Source organism: Mustela lutreola, chromosome 6 (genome assembly GCF_030435805.1).
Source record: "Mustela lutreola isolate mMusLut2 chromosome 6, mMusLut2.pri, whole genome shotgun sequence".
Taxonomy (NCBI): domain Eukaryota; kingdom Metazoa; phylum Chordata; class Mammalia; order Carnivora; family Mustelidae; genus Mustela; species Mustela lutreola.
In genome coordinates this window covers 40674-60816 of record NC_081295.1, presented here as the reverse complement: position 1 = coordinate 60816, position 20143 = coordinate 40674, and the positions used below count along the sequence as shown (strand labels likewise).

At 53.0% G+C, this 20143-nt stretch overlaps 1 protein-coding gene and 1 pseudogene across 2 annotated transcripts; one reads left to right on the top strand and one right to left on the bottom strand.

Annotated features, from left to right (window-relative positions):
- Positions 1–250: 250 nt before the first annotated feature.
- Positions 251–6041, bottom strand: PDCD2 (programmed cell death 2). 2 transcript variants are annotated; one of them, XM_059176437.1, is made up of 6 exons: positions 5919–6041; positions 4981–5314; positions 4497–4628; positions 3270–3373; positions 1573–1686; positions 251–838 (listed from the first exon to the last, which is right to left on the bottom strand). In XM_059176437.1, the coding sequence occupies exons 1-6, from the start codon at positions 6000–6002 to the stop codon at positions 680–682; spliced, it is 927 nt and encodes a 308-aa protein (XP_059032420.1). In that variant the 5' UTR covers positions 6003–6041; the 3' UTR covers positions 251–679. The 2 variants fall into 2 exon arrangements, with proteins under 2 accessions (XP_059032420.1, XP_059032419.1); XM_059176436.1 differs by having other exon boundaries at positions 4981–5223; positions 5726–6040.
- A 105-nt stretch (positions 6042–6146) lies between these two features.
- On the top strand, positions 6147–8740 carry LOC131833311 (histo-blood group ABO system transferase-like; annotated as a pseudogene).
- Positions 8741–20143: the final 11403 nt, after the last annotated feature.

Here is a 20143-nt window from a genome sequence, read left to right as displayed (position 1 = left end):
GCATCTCCTGTCTGGGCCGTGCTGCCGGCTGATGAAGGTCAGTTTTAAAGGAGGGCTTCTCTTCTAGTGTCAGGTGCACCACACTCACTAGCCTGTGGGGTTTGTATTTTTCCAGTGTCCTGGGCTTCCACATATGCTAGAGCTGGAGACACCGACCTGATTACCTGTCATGTCTCCTCAGGTTTTACCCACATAGTTTTCTTGGTTTTAACATTGCAAATTTTAGTGGGGAAAATGCTCTGCATGATGATTATCTTAATTAGGCAATTAACCCATTTTTATTGTAGAAACACACATAGGCGATTACTTCACTTATTCCCACCATCCTTGGTTAACTTGCTCACGCTAAGTATGGATCTTTCCAGATTTCTGGAGACATACACATGCATAAATACTTTCCTAAAAATACAAACATACTCTGAGTATCTTGGTGTCCGTTGAAACCTTTACCTTGTGCGTATAGGTGTGTATCCTTAAGACTGCATTACCTTCTTCTGTAGGGAGTCACCAGAACTTAATTACCTGTCACCAGACATTTTTGTTGCACGAATATTTACATACCGTAAACTCATCTAAAGCAACATCTTTGTACCTTTGTCTCTGCTGCAATTATTTCTTAGGATAAATGGACTTGCAAGGTTTAAGAGACTATGAGCATTTTTAAGGCTTTACATTCTCTTTAGGGTGTATTTGTTATATCTTGCTTCCAAACAAATTCCTCTGTGTAGCCAGTCCCCAGTCTACAGTTTTCAGCACAGGTGAAGACAGCCAGGACACCCCAGTCGATACTCCTGCCCAGTCTGTCAGCCTTCAGGTGGTTGAGCAGCTGGGGCATGACCTGAGAAGAAGATGACACGATTAGAGCCCTGCGCTGAGGCAAGGAACTCTGCTTTCAACAGACCTTCCTCGCCAGACTGCAGGGCCCCTGGTCTTTCTGCTCGCTGGCTTTGACACTGAGAACCAATTACTATTGGATACAGTCTTCACAATTCCTTTTTTTCCTCAAGCAACAAGTATTACCTACCCCTCTGTAAGGTTAGCAGATCCACAGGACAACAGCATTTCTACCTAACCCAAATGGATTGTGACCCTAACAATTCCTTTTGAAAAACCATTTGTCTTAATGACTATAACCACCTGTTTTCCTAACAAATCCACAAACTAAGACCAAACTTTACTAAGGCCTCTCAAACGCTCCTGTCACCAAGTACAAAGACCTTAACTGCCATACCGAGAAAAGGAGGAATATTTACAATTACAAGGGAACAAAAGGCAGACACTAAAAATCATGATGTAACCACACTGGGAGTCCAGAGGGAAGAAGGAGCTACGTGCCGGTCAGCAGATGATGTCCAGAGACGAGCAGACTCACAAGTCATCAGAAAAAGCATTTAATTTAGAGCACTACTGGACGAAATGGTAAGACCATTCGCTCCAGGGAATAAGCCTGTGGGTGGGACGCACTTTCCGTGGTAACGACAGGACCCGTGTGCATGTCTTACTTCAGTGAAGTTTTGCGGCATTTAATCACTTACGGTGATTATATATTAAAGTAGTCATTTAAGGTCATACCTGGAATTCAAATATTCTCTTGGCACCACAGGGGCAATTTGGAATATCCTTTTCTTGAGGGATATTTTCACCAGAGATCCAGACGGGTGCAATCCCTCTGCCGTATCTGAGAACCTGCAATCAGCCAGCATCGTGAGCAGATCTCCACCATCTCCTGAGCTGCCAGCACGACTGGTGATAACCTGGGGGACTGTGATGAACACTCACCCAAAACAATTTTACTGTTCCCCCACCTGAGACCTGGCACCACTAATGCTTTTTCAGTGTTATCAAATCAGGATTTTAGCTTATCTGACTCAGGATACCAAAATCCTATTTCGTAGATGATAATACGGTTAGAATCTGAATCCTAGGAATGTTCTGTGAGGGTCCCACCATAATTCTGTTTCTCCATTACCAGCTTCTGAATCCAAAATGTAGTCCAGAGTTTGCTTATTTTCACAGTAAATGGAACCTCAGTTAAAAATTTTAAAAGGGACCAGGGGTGTCTGGGTGGCTCAGTTGGTTATGCACCTGAATCTTGGTTTCAGCTCACGTCATGGTCTCAGGGCTGTGGGACGGAGCCTCCAGGCTCAGCAGTGTCTGCTTGTCTCTCTCCCCCTCCCCTTGTGTGCGCTCTTTCAGCATGCTCTCGCGAGTGATCAACAAAATGCTCAGATGAAAAATTCTCCTTGCTCTGCCCCCCGCCCCTGCTTGTACTGCTCTCAAAATATATACATCTATATTTTTAAAGAAATTTAAAGGGACAAATGTTAAATAATACACAGTTGCTTAGATAAATATTAGAGATAAATTGCATTGTAACTGAGTGTCTTTCCTAGGTTTTTTTTTTTTTTTAAAGCATGTGCATTATCGGGGCACCTGGGTGGCTCACTGGGTTAAGCCTCTGCCTGGAGGTCAGGTCATGATCTCAGGGTCCTAGAATGGAGCCCTGCTTCCCCGCTCCCTGCCTGCCCCTACCTACTTGTGATCTCTGCCTGTCAAATTAAAAAAAAAAAAGTCTTAAAACAAACAAAAAGGCATATGCATTACTAAAAACTACCTTCGCAGTGTTTAGGACCTAGGTCTCTTCTCATGATGTTCTTCCCCTGGGTATTTATTTAATTCAGTGACTGCTTTTCAGGCATTTAGCTGAACTTTCTTCAGTGATTTAGGTTTAGGACGAGAGTCTTTAAGGGGAATGATATTAATGGAAGAACAGAGATGAAGAAGGGAGACATTTGCTGAGCACTTTACTATGTGCCTCCAATTCCCCCTTCATCCTCACAACTAGCCTCTAATTTTTTCACACCGTAGATGCAGTTACATCAGAGCTCTTCCTGTAACTCTAGAATGGAGGATTCTTCCCAAACCCCAAAGCCATTTTCCTTCTCACAAAACCAGTGTCTGTGTTTACGTATCATGTTGGTTTTACAAGCAAAAGGTTCCTGTTGGATAGATGGGCAAAAATACCTGTTCCTTTCTTGCTGCCACTGGCGCAAACTGCACATCTTACTCCTCTGTGTCCAATGCCGCCTTTAAAATACGGACCCCACATGATAAAGAGCATAACCTCTAGTTTTTCAGTAATTACTGACAGGATCAGCAGACCATCTGGGTGAAGAATTCCCACTCTAAGAGACTACCTTTATCGTAGCTACTTGTCGGGGACTGTACCCTGAAAACACCACCTGAGAAGAACACAAAGAAGAGTTTACCTGTTCTGGCTCAAGGGCTATTTTAGTTTTAAACTTCTGGAAAATTTTATCTTCCTTGGATTCGTGTTTTGCCATGGAATCCAATTCGTCCTCAAGTGCTTCACCTGAAAAATACCGGCACAACTGTTAGGGCAACAGAATTAGTGCCCATGACCTGGTACTTCCCACATGCTGAGGACAGGAAATTCCAAACAACCAAATTAGTGTTAAATGAGATCGCAAAAGCCCCATGTTCCCCACAGGCTCTTTCCTATTTTAATACCTTTTGTTTTCACTACTGCCCTTAAGCTGCCTGGCCCGTCCCCGTGTCTTCATGTCTCAGTCATGTCTTCTCCCAGCGGGTCTGCTCACTCTGTGTTCTCTCTGCCCACGCCTCTCCTGGGATCCCAGCTCTCTGAACCACTGTTGTCCTCAACAGGATTTAGTCTGTGTTCCATGTACCAAAGTCTGTTTTTGTTATCACCAAAATAGGAACTATAAACCAGTAAGGAGATACTCTAAAGACTTCAGACTCTAAAACCCAATTTTGTGGTAGTTAAGAGCTCAAATTCTGGAGTCAACAACATGGGAGCTCAAACTGCAGTTCTGAATCTTTAGCAACTTTGGTTACATGACCATGTCACCCAGAAAACCTCAAACTTCTCACTGCAAAAGGAGGTACAGTTTCTAACTCACTGTACTGCTCTCAGGATTTTTAATGAGATCGTGCACAAAAAGCCCTTGATGCCGAGTAAGACCTGGACAAATGCCGGCTACTAACCCTTCTCTTAGGTTTAGTCGACCTAGATACTACATTTAGCATACCGTCAGCACCTCTCGGTAACCTGGAAAATTGGGTAGACGAGAGAAACATTTAAAGGGCACCTGCTCGCCAAACACTACGCCAAGTGTCTCCCATGTTTGACCTTGATCTGAGAAATAGATCTGGGATCCAGAGGAGCTTACCAAGTTGGCAGCATCTTGTGGAGGAGCCCTACCCAAATGACCACCTGGATACTTACCCTGACATGTCTTCACCAGAACCAGAGTCTACCTGACACATATGCCAAGGAGGAGGGACAGGAAGGATACAGTCAAGTGATCGTGTTTGAGAATCACAGGCTACAGGACTCCAAAGTGAGTTCACTTCCTGTCAGTACCGACCTCTCTTTCCGACGTACTGAGCCTTTTCTTTCCAGCCTTTTACTCAATCACTTAGTGAATCCAGTTCTCAAACTGGTTCCTTACCCATGCTCCCCAAGATTTCTGATTCATGTTCTTTTTCAACAACTTCAGGGGTAATCTCATCTTCTGTTTCTATTACAATTTCAAATTCTGGGAAAAGGAAGTTGTGGTCTGGAATTGTTCTGTCCAAATAATCTGAAACAAAACGTAACTGGCATCATTACTAATCATACAGTTTTAAAGAGGATCCGGTCGTCCCCCGTTTCTGAAGTATATACTGCGTGCAGCAGCAGTTTTCCCTAATACATCAACCCTGGCGGCCCCTGCAATTTAGGTCGTAAATTAAACGCCTGTATTAAAGCAAGTCTGGGACATAACTGAGCAGGCAAGACCTCAGGGCTCCTCTCTCAGAGGTGTTCAGGGTATCCCTTACTAGGACTCCGAGAAGCAGAATGCCTTCTCTAATCTAAACTTTTAATCTCAAAACAAAAACCTTGGGTTGACCCAGGCCACGAAACGGAGCTAGGACTTCCGATGAGCCGCTCACCGGACGATGTGCAAGCCTGCTTGTGGCCGGATCTCCAGTCCAGAGTCTGGTGCTCCCTGCTGCAGTAATGGGCCTTGTGGCATCTGGAGCACGTTTTGGGGCCTAAACAGCCACAAACCCTGCAGAGATGAGCCCCGGACGGGAGCTGGAGGCGCACGCGGTCTCCCGTCTCTGCAGGAGGGTCCTCGGAAGGCGGCTCGTACGAGTAAAAGTCGTTTTTCCTGGGCAGCTGATTCCTAAAAACTGCGAGAGGAGGAGGAGGAATGTCCGTGTCACCGACAGGACAATCCCGCCGGTCGGAGCCTCCGGCCCGGGACTGAACAGACGCGAATTCCTTCAACAGACAAACAGGAGCTTTTGACTTCAGGGATCGGATCTTCTGTCGGGGCGCGAGGCCAGTTCGGCGCCGCAGCAGTCGCGCGGGTCTCCGTCGGGCTCCGGGGTCGGGCTCCGGGGTCGGGCTCCGGGGTCCGACTCCGGGGTCCGACTCCGGGGTCCCACTCCGGGGTCCGTCACGCGACCGCAGAAGGGCGGGGGCGCCGTGCGGGCCCGGCTGTGCGGACGACGGTCCCTGCTGTCGGGGGAAGCGCGCCGCCTGCCTCGGCCCGCACCGACGCGCCCAGGGGAGGCGGCGGGGGCACCCGGGACCCCGACCCCCCCCCGCCCCCGCCCCGCCCCGTCCCCGGCCGCCGCGCGGGACCCCCCCGCCCCCACCCCCGCCCCGGCCGCCGCCGCCGCCGCTCACCGCGCAGGCCCGCGCAGCACGGCGGCGCCCGGCAGCAGAAGAGGAAGAGGCCGCGGTGGAAGGCGTCGGCGCGGCCGGGCAGCGGCGCGTACAGCTGCAGCAGGAAGACCAGCGGGCGGCCGCACAGCGCGCAGGCCAGCTCCTCGGGCCCCGGCAGCCCGGCCGCCCCCAGCCACGCCGGCCGCCCGCCCACCTTGCTTGGGAACTGCTCGCTGCGCAGCCGCCACGCCGGCGCCGCCTCCACGAAGCCCAGTTCAGCCGCACGGGCGGCCGCCATACGGCGAGCGGGGCCGGCGTGCGCGGGGACGCCCTCCGCGGCCGGAAGGCGGAAGTCAGCGCAGAACCGGATATCCGGAGCGGGCGGGGCGGGACTAAGGAACTGTTTCCGGCCCCGTGACCTGGGGGCGGGGCGAGGAGTTGAATGACCCGGGAAGTAGGCGCGTGCGAGTTCACCGAGGAGTTCGACGGCGTCTCGAGTGTCGCGTGTGCCCCTTCCCCGCCTTTTGGACGTGGGACCCTTTGCCACGTCGGACACGGGTTTTTATGTTTTTAAGTAAAAACGGACGATAAGATTCCAGTTCCAAATGCAGCAAGTCTGGCGCTTGGCCGCCTGCCGCGGAGCCGGTCCCTGCTCCTCCGAGGGCGGCCCCCGGTGACGCGCCGGTGACCCGCGGGGCCGCGCCGGTGACGCGCGGGGGGGCCGGGCCGGCCGGGCCGCGAGCGAGCGGAGCCTCGGCCCCCCCGCTTCTGTTTCCAGGAGTTACTTTGTAGCGAGCCGCGTCTCCGCGTCCGCTCCTCCGAGCGCGCGTGTCTGATTGTCCCCGCACTGCAGCGTGCGCACGCGGTGACGCTCTCGGGCCGCGCCTGGGCCGGGCGTGCGGGTCCCTCGTGGTCTGGGGCCACGAGATCCAGTCGTGCCGCTGAAGGAGAGACAACACGAGAATGTTTGTCCCGGGGCGCCCGCGGGCTGCCCCGGAGCGGGGGTCCCGGCCGCCTGGACCGTGAGCCGAGGCCGCGGGCGCCTGAGAATGTCTGCGGTCAGCAACTAGGTTCTTCTGAGTAGGGTGTTTGTACACGCGAACTGCGTTCCGAGGGAGCAAAGCCAGGTCCCTCTGTCTGTCGCGGTCCGGGAACCGCCGCGTTGAGGAATGTTCTGCTTCACTCCAGGGAGGACTGCCTGCCCCGACCCAGTGTGACCCAACGAGCGTGTCCTTCCAGCAGTGCCGCCCCAGATGGCTTAGAGTCCAGTGACGTTTCACACCTCCCGCCTGGGACATACGCTCCTTTCTCCGATGCGCACGATTCAGTCATGGGAAAACGAGGTCATGCCAGAGGCGCTCCTCCAAAACAACCCCACTGTGGGGGTCTGTTTCAGTTCCTCCTGGACACCCCTCTGCTTCTTATCTTTAATTCCTGAACATTTGTTACTTGGAATCCTTGTGTCACGAATTGCAGCACATGTTTAGTGGCAAATGTTCAGGTCTGTCTGCCCTTTTCCCCAATGGACTGTCCGATCAGCTGTGGTCTGTGGCTCAGCTTTAGTTTCTGTCTTCATTACAATGGATCTGAAAGCATCAGCTTTCATTTCAGAAATCGATACCATCTCCACTCCTCTCCCAAAGTCTCCAAGTGGATGTTCTCCAATGTGACCTTTCTGGCTGAAGAAGCCCAGAGCCTGCCCCTTGAAGAAGGTGTACATGTTTGTTTGTTTTGTTTTAAGATTTTATTTATTTATTTGACAGAGAAATCACAAGTAGACGGAGAAGCAGGCAGAGAGAGAGAGAGGGAAGCAGGCTCCCTGCCGAGCAGAGAGCCGGATGCAGGACCCTGAGATGATGACCTGAGCCGAAGGCAGCGGCTTAACCCACTGAGCCACCCAGGCGCCCAAGAAGGTGTACATGTTTACAGCCCCCAGCTCTGGGGTCCTGCTTCCAGCCTCTGGCAGTGACCCTCCTCATGCCCTGTCCCCTGCCCCTATAGCTCCCTGGACCTGTTCTTGCAGACAGTGGAGAAACCCTCCACGGTGGGACACAGGGTCACCTACTACATCTTCACCAACCAGCTGGCTGCTGGGCCCATGTGCCCCTCTGGGAGAGGCAGATGTTGGTGGTCCTCATGGTAACCACAGGGTTACCTACTATGCCTTCATCCACCAGCCGGCTGCCAGGCCCATGTTCCTGTCCGGGAGGGCTGAAAGATAGTGGTCTTCATGGTGAGACACAGGGTCACCTGCTACATGTTCACTGACCAGCTGGCTGCCGGGCCCTTGTGTCCTCACCAGGAGGGCTGGAGGGTGGTGGTCCTCGAGGTCTGTGATGCCCCACACTGGCAGGATGTGTCCATGCGGCACATGGTGATGGTCAGCTGCTTCTGCGAGCAGCACTTCCTTCGTGAGGTGGACGAATTGGTGTGCAGGCGTAGACCTGAAGTTCTGTGATGACATGGGTGTGGAGATCCTGTCCCCCCTCTTTGGCACCCTGTACCCCAGTTCCTACTGGGTAGCCTGCAAGGACTTCAGCTACAAGTGCCAGCCGTAGTCCCAGGCCCACATCCCCAGGGATCAGGGCAACATTTACTACCTGGGGGCCTTTTTTTAGGGTATTGGTGGTGGAAGTTCACTGATTGACCTTGGCCCGTCACTATGAGATGTGGGGTGACCTGGCCAGTGGGATGGAGGCCATGTGGTATGACAAGAGCCACCTGAGCAGGTACCTGCTGGATCACAAACTCCCTAAGATGCTATCCCCAGAACACCTGTGGGACCTGCAGTGGCTGGGCTGTCCCTGGAGGGCCTGTGGGACCCACCGCTACTGGGCTGTCCCTTGGAGGACCTGTGGGACCTGTGGCTGCTGTGCTGTCCTCTGTAGGGCCTGTGGGACCTTCAGATGCTGGGCTGTCCCTGGAGGACCTGTGGGATCCACAGCTGCTGGGCTACCCACCACCCCCTCCCCCATCATGAAGAAGCTGAGAGACATGGCCGTGCCCAAGAATCACCAGGACACCAGGAACACATGAGGGGCTGCCCCCGGTTTCCATCCGGGGATGCTGCCAGTGGAGCTATTAGAGCAGGTTCCTTCTTCTGTCCCTTGAGGGAGACTGTGAGGCCCAGATGTCCAGGGCCCCCAGCCACACCTGCATATGGGAGGCCTTCCTGGGGACACAAGTTCCTCTCTTTGTGGTCACTACATTTTGATAACTTCTGGGTCATTGGCAACTGTGAACAGCTCCAGTTATATATCAGATGTTTTTCTGTGTCAGTGCTGAGCAATCATCTTTATAAAGAACAGTCGAGAGAAAAGGTTTCCTCCCTGGTTCTAAACAGACACATCTTGGTGGGGCTGGGAGTGGCCCTGCAGCTGCCGTGGAGCCAGAATGGGCCCTGGCTGGGTCTTCCCTCCCAGTCCCATGGGGCTTCAGGGTCAAGGGTGTGCCCAGCCACCTGTCAGACCCGCAGAGGCCTTGGCTGTGGCCGCTAGCTCAGCCTCCAGGAGAATGGAACCCTCTGGGTTATATGTGGTTCCTGCCTTGGTTTTAAATGGCTATTTTGTGCTGGTGTTTGTAAAATGTGGGCACTGGCTCCGTCTGGATGCAGGTCCTGTTGGGATTCCTCAGTGCCCACCGGTGGGTTTGCACTTGTGCCCCCATCTGCCTGCGCTGTGTCTTAGCAAGCATTCACTGAGTGCCTGCTGTGAGCTCAGTCACCAACAAGGGACAGAGCGTGAGAGCGAGAACTAAGATACAGGATCCTTGCTCCAGGGCCCTACGATGGCCCTGACCTCCTGACTCACTTCTTTCCTATTGTGGCATATCAGACATATAACCGACTCTGTTAAGCACATTTCAGGATCAGTTCAGTGGCAGTAAGTACATTCGCTCTTCTGGACCTGCCACTGCCATCCACTGCCACAACTTTGTCCTCACCCCAAACTGAATTCGACTCACCCTCACCCTAACCCTCCATCTCCCCTCCCCAGCCCTGGCACCCACTAACTCCTTCCACCTCTATGAACCGGTGCTCTCCATCCCTCACAAATGGGGCCCTTCAGTATCGGTCCTTTGGGGACTGGCTTATTTCCTGTAGCATAATGGCCTCAAGGTCTGTCCCCATGAGCCTGGAGCTGACCCACTTTTCCCCCAAAGGCGTGGCTCAGCCCTTTCCTGTCTACACCAAGCCTCCTCAGTCCCCTCTGTCCCCCTCATCTTCCTTCTCAGCCTGAAGATGATCCCAACCGATCTGCAGCTTTGAAGACCTGTTCAGTCCAGATGCCAGGAACATCCCCCGGGGGGCTCGGGCCTCACCTACCCCATCTGCCCATGTCAGGCACCTGCACTCCCCACCAGCTGGCAACCTGCTCCTCCCACAGGTGTCCCCATCTCAGGAGAGGGAAACACCAAGTCCAGACCTTTAGAGTCCTCTGTGACTTCTTGATGGCCACCAACTCTCCCAGTAGTGAGGTGGCTGCCTTCAGATGCTCCTCAGTTACTCCTGCACCTCTGGTGTCTTCCTGGAACCCTGACCTGCACTTTCTGGGTGGGGTATTTGCTGGAATCCGCAGTGTGTCCTGGTGCCCCATGTTTTGAAGGCACATTGTTGGGGCTGTCCGAGGACCCAAGACTGTGGGTCTGTGGCCTGGAAGGATCTAAGCAGAGCTGGTGGGCTGGGAGGGCTGCAGGCACAGAGGCATGTCTCAGAAAGCTTTCCATGGTCCCAGGCATCCTACCGTTTTTGCCTCAAAGCCCTGAGATCTTTAAAATGCCAGCAGTGTTACAGTGTGGGCCAGAAAATCACATGTCTCTGCACCCAACACCACCTAAACTATTGGCTCTTTCTTGTCACTTGAGCTGAATACAAAAGATTAGGAGTAGGAGCTTGAGGGCAGGTCCTGAGTCAGACTTTGTGTTTGGGGCACAAAGGCCATCCAGACAAGCTTGTGCCAAGCCTGAGGAGGGGGTCTGTGTGGAGACCCCAGATGTAGACACTGCTGTCTCCTGATGCCCCCTCAGCCCACCCCAGTGCACCTGCTGCTGGGAGAGCCCCTGCCCCCTCCTCTCTGCAGAGGGCTCTCTCCTGCTCCAATGGTGCCTCCTCGCCTGCCAGTCACTGCCAGCCTGCAGCATGGGAGGGTAGATACCCCGATGACCTCCAGCCCTGGGGACAGAGCCAGTGCGGGTGGGGTGTGGTCTTCCAGCTGGCTTGAGGTGCTCACTCTCCTGGGGGCTCAGTGGACTACGTCCTCCCTTAGGCTCCTTAGGCCCAAGCTCTCCCCTGCTCAGGGACCATTCTTGGCCCAGGCTCCACACGCTGGGATTGGGAGCAGGTCATCTGGACCTTCTGGACTCGTGCTTCCATGCCCATGGTAAGGGCATAGGCTGGCCTCACAGATTCATCAGAGGAGACCCAGTGCAGAAAGATGCAGGCCACTACATGGGAGATGCCACGTGACCCCAGAGGGAGCACACAGGCCTTGCACAAAGCACCAGGCTCAAGGGACCCAGTGCAGGATCTGGGCACCAGGCCACAGGGCATGGGGAGTCCTGGTGGGGAGGCCCTGGCGGGGGTAGGGGTCCATAGAAGGGTCCCAGAAGAGGCAGGAGACAAGGAAGGCAATAGGACTGAGCTTCCCCGGAGGTCGATGGAAGAGTCAGAGGATCACAGAAACCTTTGGGTAAACTCAGAGGCCCTGGAGATGTTGGCTGAAATGTTGTTATTTGATCCAAAAAGATGTGTCACAAACACCCAATTAACATTGAATGAGTTACTCTTTGTTGCTTTTAGGAATCAATGTGTATGGGCCATTAGAACACACATTGCATGAGGTCTAGGATATATTTAATTTTCTTTTTATTATTATTATTATTTTAAATTTATTTTTTATTTATTTTCAGCAAAACAGTATTCATTGTTTTTTGTACCACACCCAGTGCTCCATGCAATCTGTGCCCTCTCTAATACCCACCACCTGGTTCCCCCAACTTCTCCCCCCCAACCACTTAAAACCCCTCAGATTGTTTTTCAGAGTCCACAGTCTCTCATGGTTCACCTCCCCTTCCAATTTCCCCCAACTCCCTTCTCCTCTCCATCTCCCCATGTCCTCTGTGTTATTCCTTATGCTCCACAAGTAAGTGAAACCATGTGATAACTGACTCTCTCTGCTTGACTTATTTCACTCAGCATAATCTCCTCCAGTCCCGCCATGTTGCTACAAAAGTTGGGCATTCGTCCTTTCTGATGGAGGCATCATACTCCATAGTGTATATGGACCACATCTTCCTTATCCATTCGTCTGTTGAAGGGCATCTTGGTTCTTTCCACAGTTTAGCAACCGTGGCCATTGCTGCTATGAACATTGGGGTACAGATGGCCCTTCTTTTCACGATATCTGTATCTTTGGGGTAAATACCCAGTAGTGCAATTGCAGGGTCATAGGGAACTTCTATTTTTAATTTCTTGAGGAATCTCCACACTGTTCTCCAAAGAGGCTGCACCAACTTGCATTCCCACCAATAGTGGAAGAGGGTTCCCCTTTCTCCACATCCCCTCCAACACATGTTGTTTCCTGTCTTGCTAATTTTGGCCATTCTGACTGGTGTAAGGTGATATCTCAATGTGGTTTTAATTTGAATCTCCCTGATGGCTAGTGATGATGCGCATTTTTTCATGTGTCTGATAGCCATTTGTATGTCTTCATTGGAGAAGTGTCTGTTCATATCTTCTGCCCATTTTTTGATATGATTGTCTGTTTTGTGTGTGTTGAGTTTGAGGAGTTCTTTATAGATCCTGGATATCAACCTTTTGTCTGTACTGTCATTTGCAAATATCTTCTCCCATTCCGTGGGTTGCCCAGATATGGACTCTCAACTCTATGGTCAAATAATTTTCGAAAAACAGGAAAAAATATACAGTGGAAAAAGGACAGTCTCGTCAATAACTGGTGCTGGGAAAACTGGGCAACTATATGTAGAAGAATGAAACTCGACCATTCTCTTACACCATGCACAAAGATAAACTCAAAATGGATAAAAGACCTCAACGTGAGACAGGAATCCAGCAGAATCCTAGAGGAGAACATAGGCAGTAATCTCTTTGATATCAGCCACAGCAACTTCTTTCAAGATATGGCTCCAAAGGCAAAGGAAACAAAAGCCAAAATAAACTTCTGGAACTTCATCAAAATAAAAAGCTTCTGCACAGCAAAGGAAACAGTCAAGAAAACAAAGAGGCAACCCATGGAATGGGAGAAGACACTGCTTCGATGATCTGTTTGTTTCTGAGAGAGGCGTGTTAAGATCTCCTACTATTAGTGTATTCCTATCAATATGACTCTTTATCTTGATTAACAGTTTCTTATTTAATTGGCTGCTCCCATATTGGGGAAATAGATATTTACAATTGTTAGATCATCTTGGTGGATAGTCCCTTTAAGAATGATGTAGTGTCCTCTGTATCTCTGACTACAGTCTTTAGTTTAAAATCTAATTTATCTGATATGAGAATCACTACCCCGGCCTTCTTTTGAGGCCCATTGGCATGAAAGATGCTTCTCCATCCCTTCACTTTCAGTCTGGGTGTATCTTTAGGTTCAAAATGGGTCTCTTGTAGACAACATATGGATGGGTCCTGTCATTTTATCCAATCTGCAACCCTGTGCCATTTTATGGGCGCATTTAGGCCATTCACATTGAGATTGATAATTGATAGATACGTTTTTATTGACATCGTGTTGCCTTTGAAGTCTTTCTTTCTGTAGACTGTCTCTATATTTCTGTTCAATGCTATTCTTGGGATTTTTCCTCTTTATAGAACCCCCCTTAATATTTCCTGCAGTGTTGCCTTGGTGGTTGCATAGTCTTTTAAGCCTTGACGGTCTTGGAAACTCTTTATCTCTCCATCCATTTTGAATGTCAGTCTTGCTGGATAAAGTATTCTTGGCTGCATGTTCTTCTCATTTAGTGCCCTGAATATATCTTGCCAGCCTCTTCTGGCTTGCCAGGTCTCTGTGGACAGGTCTGATGTTATTCTGATGGGCTTTCCTCTCTAAGTAAGGAGCCTCTTTGTCCTACCGGCTTTCAAGAGATTATACCTACAATTATAATTGCTCAATTTGACTATCAGGTGTCGTGATGTTTTTTTGGAATCTATATTCTTAGGTGGAGACAGTTTGGCCTCTAGTACATGAACGCTGGTTCCATTTGTGAGATTGGGAAAATTTTCATGAAGAACTTGTTCCACTATATCTTCCAGACTTCTTTCTTTCTCCTACCCTTCAGGAATTCCAATAATTCTGACGTTGGAACGTTCCATGGTATCATTTATTTCCCTGATTCTGTTTTCGTGGTTTCTAAGCTGTTTGCTCCAGGCTTCCTCCTGATCCTTTCTCTCTATCTGTTTGTCTTCTAGATCACTAATTTTATCTTCTGTCTCAGTAATTCTAGCTTTGAGAGAATTTAGATTAGATTGGAACTCATTGAGAGCATTGTGAACCTCAGCCCTGGTAGCTTTTAGCTCTGCCCTAACATTGTGAAAATCTTCTCTGGTCGCCTTCAGCTCGGCTCTAATCCATTCCATTTGGCAATCCATGGCTTTCTCCAACCTAGCTATTGCCTGGATAATTGTTAGCCTGAATTCTCTTTCTGACCTATTGTCTATGTTGATAGCCATTAGCTCTGTTGCAGAAGTTCCATCCTCTGTATTTTTCTTCTGTTGGGCATTCCTCCTCCTAGTCATTGTGGTGAGAGATGACTGAACAGATGTAGATGGATGTATCAGAATGTATTTAATTTTCATTATTTTTCAGGACTAGATTTTTCCTGAGGAAATGCTAACCATGTGTCTTTCTATTCTTTTCTTTGTGAAATGGGCCTCTGTTTTCAGGAGCAGATTCCTGGTGCTCATCACCACTGTGAGCCCTGAGGAAGAACCCCCGTCACTTCCCATAATGGATGTGACCAAATGGGTGGAGAGGTGCTCACTGATGAAGCCTCAGTGTTCAGTATACAGCAGGGACCCCAAATACTCCCCTGAATGAGGGAGGGCATGAGGGAGGATGGGGGGGGAGGGAAGAGAGCAGAGGAAAGGGGGGATAGGGGGAGGGATGATGGCACGGAGGGAGGATGAGAGTGAGGGAGGGCAGGGAGGGTAGAGGGGGAGGACGGGGGGATGATGATGGAATAAATAAATGAGTAGGGAGGGAGGGAGAGAAACCCCAAGAGTCGGTCCATACTTCAGGAGCCAGTATTTTGGGTGAGTTCTGAAGAAATCACAGCCAAGCCCTGCATGGTGGCTCGGGGCTGCTCCATCTGTCCTCCCAGTGCTGACCTTCCTTGTCCTTGGCCCGCTGTCATCCTGGATCCTCTCTACGTCCTCCTTAAACTATTATGAATGTCCCCAGGAGCAGGGTGGCAGGAGTGGGGTTCAGGAGGGCCTGCCGCGATCCTGTGCCCCAGAGAGCACTGAGAAAGGAGCCCCAGGACATTGTGTCAGGAGGACGGGGATCAGGATCCCCTCCATCTCCCTGGGCACGAACACTGTTCCATTCCCTGCTGTCTCACCACTGCTGTGCCCAATCCTACTGAAAACACATCCGAGGCCAATCGAGCCAGAGTTTCTGGGGGTGAGTCCCAGGCTGAGCCCTCCTAGGTGACAGGTGGGCCTGTGGCCTGGGATGGGTGCCGCTCACTGTTGTCTCAGTCAGGGGTGCCTGTCCGCCTTCTCTCCAGGGGCCCTGCATCGGACCTCTGCTTCCTCACGTTCTCCCTAGGGCTGCTGGTCACCAGACCAGACACCTGCCAGTCTGAGGGTGACCAGCACTGCCTCCCCAGGGTTTCCTTTGCCTGAGTCCTTCCCCGGGAGCTCCTGCATCTCCTGACACATACTCCCTGTGTGCTTCTCCTCCCCCTTGAACTTGCACGTTTCTAGTCTCTGTCCCTGTCTCTGTTCCTGTGGGACCCAGAGACTTGGAGCATGGAGTGGAGCAGACCCATGGGAGACCTTTCTCTGGCCTAGAGTTGTGAGCGATGCTTTTGCGCTGCGCGGTGTGTCTTCCAGCTTTCTGCATTTCCCTGGTTTCTGTGTGGGCCACAGGAGGAAACAGCCGTGTCCTGTCTGGGGACCAACTGTGGTGTCCCAGCAGGAACAGGGGCCTTGGCCCCGAGATTGTGCCCAGAATTCCTAAAGGGGTCCCTAGGATGACATCTCCTCTGTAATCCATTGGGCATCTCAACAACCAAGAAGGGAAATTCTATGTCAAACAGAGAGAAGAAACAAAAACCAAACCTAACCAAACCCCAAACAAGGGCCCTTTGAAAATAGGTGCAGACACAAAGGCACCTATTGAGAGATTCCACTTCCAGAAACCTCCAGAACACGTGCAGGAACAGCTTAGGGCTTGCGAGGGGCAAGGCTGGGGGAACAATGGGCAGGAGGGCTTGGGCTCAGGGTCTCGTTTGGGGAAGGAGGTATCCTGCAACGATGTTCTGTGGCGTGGTGGCACAGCGTTGGGGATGCACTTCATGCTCATGACGTGTTCCAGGGAAAACAAGAACTTTTATTTAAAATAAATAATACACGGCATAGAGGAGATGGACGGCGACGAGAACGCTGACTACATACAGGAGAGGAAGGACACAAAGGGAGGGGATGAGAGATTCTGGGGGGATGTCGGGGTCAGGGGATGGAAGTGAAGGCATTTTTCTGGGGAGATCTCCCCGCAGAGTCGTGGCCTCTGGATGCGGGTCTGGGAGGACCACAGGAGAAGGTGTTGGGGCAGGGGTTGGGCTAGGGGCGGGGACAGGGTCAGCAGTAGTGGCCGGTGCAGGATCCAGAGCAGGAGCTGGGTCAGAGGCAGGAGCAGGAGCACAGGCAACGTCAGGGAAAGGAGCAGGAGCAAATGAGAGGGACTGGGTCTGGGGCGGGAACAGGGGCCTAGGCAGGGCCAGGGGAAGGGGCAGTGGTCCTGGCAGGGCCAGGGGAAGGGGTGGCGGCAGTTGAAGGGGAAGACGCAGGGACAGGGCCTGGGTCCGGGGCAGGAACAAGGGCACAGGCAGGGAAAGTGGAGGCCTTCCTGGCAGGGACACGGGCAGGGGCAGGGTCAGGTGCAAGACCAGGGTTAGGACTTGGGTCTGGGGCAGGTGTATGGGCAGGTGCATGGGCAGGACCTGGGTCTGGGGCAGGTGCCGGGGCCGGTGCAGGGGCAGTGGCCATGTCAGGGAAAGGACAAGGGATAGGAGCAGGGGAAGGGGCACGAGCAGGAGCTGGGGCAAGTGCAGGGGAGACGGCTGGTGCAGGGTCCAGGGCAGGAGCTGGGTCTGGGGCAGGAACAGGGGCACAGGCAGGGGAAAGGGAGGCCGTCCTGGCAGGGGCACGGGAAGGGGCAAGGGAAAGGGCAGGAACCGGGTTAGGACCTGGGTCTGGGGCCGGTGCAGGGGCAGGTGTCGGGGCAGTGGCCCTGGCAGGGAAAGGCCAAGGGATAGGGGTGGGGGAAGGGGCAGGGGCAGGAGCTGGGGCAAGGGCAGGGCTGATGGCCGGTGCGAGGTCAAGGGCAGGAGCTGGGTCTGGGGCAGGAACAGGGGCCCAGGGAGGGGTCGGGGAAGGGGAGGGACCAAGGGAGGATCTGGGTCAAGGCCCAGAACAGGGGCACAGGCAGGAGCAGGGGAAGTGGGAGTCGCTCTGGCAGGGGCAGAGGCAGGGGGAGCGGCAGGAGCAGGGGTGGGGGCAGGAGCAGGAGCCAGCTCTCCCCGGACAGCATCAGCATCTTCGTGGGCAGGCGCCCGGGCACCTGTGGGCTCCCGGTCTCCCGCCGAAGTGACTCCAGACATCATGTGCCCCTCCGGAGTTGATGAAGTTGGGAGTAGGTCTAGCTCCTCCGCTGGAGAAGCTGGGAGAGGAGAGAAGGTCACCCGCGGGCCTGCCTCTCCCTGTGGCTTTGCAGAGACAGAGCCCAGCCCGGGGCCTCCCGGAGAAGCCGCAGCCACGAAGGAACCCTCCCCGGGACGTCTCCCCGACTGCAGTCCACCCCCTGGGTGCTCCGAGCCAAGTCGAGGCTCCTGGCCCCACACCGGCCTGTGGGGGCTTCTCCCTGTGGGGCCCAGCACCGACCCCTCCCCACACAGCCACAGGCACCCCACCCCAGCCTTCTCACCCTCGGACTTGGCCTCCGTGGGCTCCGTGTCCAGGACCGCAGTGCAGTGGAGTACCGCGGGCAGTGGTCTGGGAGGTAGCGAGGGCCTTCCCAGGACCGGGGACTCCGGGGTCGGGGAGGGGTGCGTGTCTTCCCGCCTCCTTCCTAGTTCATCCGTGGCCTGCCAAGGCAGAGACGGGGAGTGTGCAAGAGGCGTCAGACCCCTGCCCAGCCATACCCACCGTGCTCCTGCCCAGTGCCCCTGCTTCTCCCAGATCCCACGCAGACCTGTGTGTGCACAGCCCCGCACCTGGGTCAGTGACCCGTCCCTGCAGGGTCTCAGGATCAACCCTGGGCAGAAGGGTGCAGCCCCCACACTCCGTCCCACCTAGCCAGCCTTAACCTGGGGTGTGAACATGACCTGCCCACCAGGCATCTGACCCCTCATCAGCCTGCTCCTGCTTGGGGCGTCTCCACCCCCCATGAGCTCTCTTTACACACACACACACACACACACACACACACACACACACACATCCACACACGGGGAGGAGACGGAGGCCTACACGGGTCGGTCAGAAGGTGTGGGGCTGTCTGACTTGAGCCTCCCGGTATCACCTTTTGATTCTTTTTGCCAAAGGGCCAGAGTTGTCGGGGAAGCCTGACACGACCTGCCCAGTGGGGGGACGTGTCTGGCGGGCGAGCTCTCCTCTGCCTGCATCCTCTGGGCTTCGGTAGGCAGCAGCAGCAGAACATGTCGCTTCCTTCAGGATCTGCCCAGAAATGAGCTGGGCAGGGGGGTTTTCTCTGGAATGTGGGTGCCAGGATACGTGGGTTCCAATTCCGTTGGGCTGTGTCATCAGGGAAGTGAGGTCACCACTGCCTGGGGGCTCCTTACCGGACTTCCTGCTCCCACCAGAGCTCCCTGAGGGTTAGGGTTAGGGTTAGGGTTAGGGTTAGGGTTTAGGGTTAGGGTTAGTGTTAGGGTCAGTGTCAGGTTTCCGGTCACGGTCAGGCTTAGGGTCAGAGTCAGGGTTTAGTTAGGTTCCAGTATAGGGTCAGGTCGGGGTTAGGGTTAGGGTTAGGTTCAAGTTCAGGTTTAGGGTACCGTTTAGGGTTTGGGGTTAGGGTTAGGTTTAGTCTTAGGATTGGGGTTAGGGTAGGGTTAGACCGTGTTAGGGTCAGGATTAGGGCTAGTGTAGGGGTTAGGGTTAGGTTTAGAATCAGGGTTAGGTTTAGGGTCAGGATCCGTGTTAGGGTCCGGTTCAGGGTGAGGTTTAGGGTCAGCTTCATCGGTGTTATGCTCAGGGTTTGGGTCAGGCCCACCGTCAGGGTAGGGTCAGTGTTAGGGTCAGGGTTTGTTTCTTGATTAGGGTCAGGGTCAGCTTCAGGGTATGGTTAGGTTTGGGTCAGGCTCACAGTCAGGGTCCGGGTTAGGGTTAGGGTTAGGGTTAGGATTAGGGTTATGGTTAGGGTTAGGATTTAGGGTTAGGGTTAGTGTTAGGGTCAGTGTCATGTTCACGGTCAGGGTCAGGCTTAGGGTCAGAGTCAGCGTTTAGTTAGGTTCCAGTATAGGGTCAGGTCAGGGTTAGGGTTAGGGTTATGTTCAGGGTCAGGTTTAGGGTTGGGGTTAGGGTTAGGTTTAGTCTTAGGGTTGGGGTTAGGGTAGGGTTAGACAGTGTTAGGGTCAAGGTTAGGGCTAGTGTAGGGGTTAGGGTTAGGTTTAGAATCAGGGTTAGGTTTAGGGTCAGGATCCGTGTTAAGGTCCGGTTCAGGGTGAGGTTTAGGGTCAGCGTCATCGGTGTTATGGTCAGGGTTTGGGTCAGGCCCACCGTCAGGGTCAGGGTCCGTGTTAGGGTCAGGGTTTGTTTCTTGGTTAGGGTCAGGGTCAGCTTCAGGGTATGGTTAGGGTTGGTCAGGCCCACCGTCAGGGTCAGGGTCAGTGTTAGGGTCAGGGTTTGTTTCTTGGTTAGGGTCAGGGTCAGCTTCAGGGTATGGTTAGGGTTGGTTCAGGCTCACAGTCAGGGTCCGGGTTAGGGTTAGGTTTAGGGTTAGGATTAGGGTTAGGGTTAGGGTTTAGGGTTAGTGTTAGGGTCAGTGTCAGCTTCACGGTCAGCGTCAGGCTTAGGGTCAGATTCAGGGTTTAGTTAGGTTTCAGTATAGGGTCCGGTCAGGGTTAGGGTTAGGGTTAGGTCAGGGTCAGGTTTAGGGTCAGGGTTAGGGTTTGGGGTTAGGGTTAGGTTTAGTCGTAGGGTTGGGGTTAGGGTAGGGTTAGACAGTGTTAGGGTCAGGGTTAGGGCTA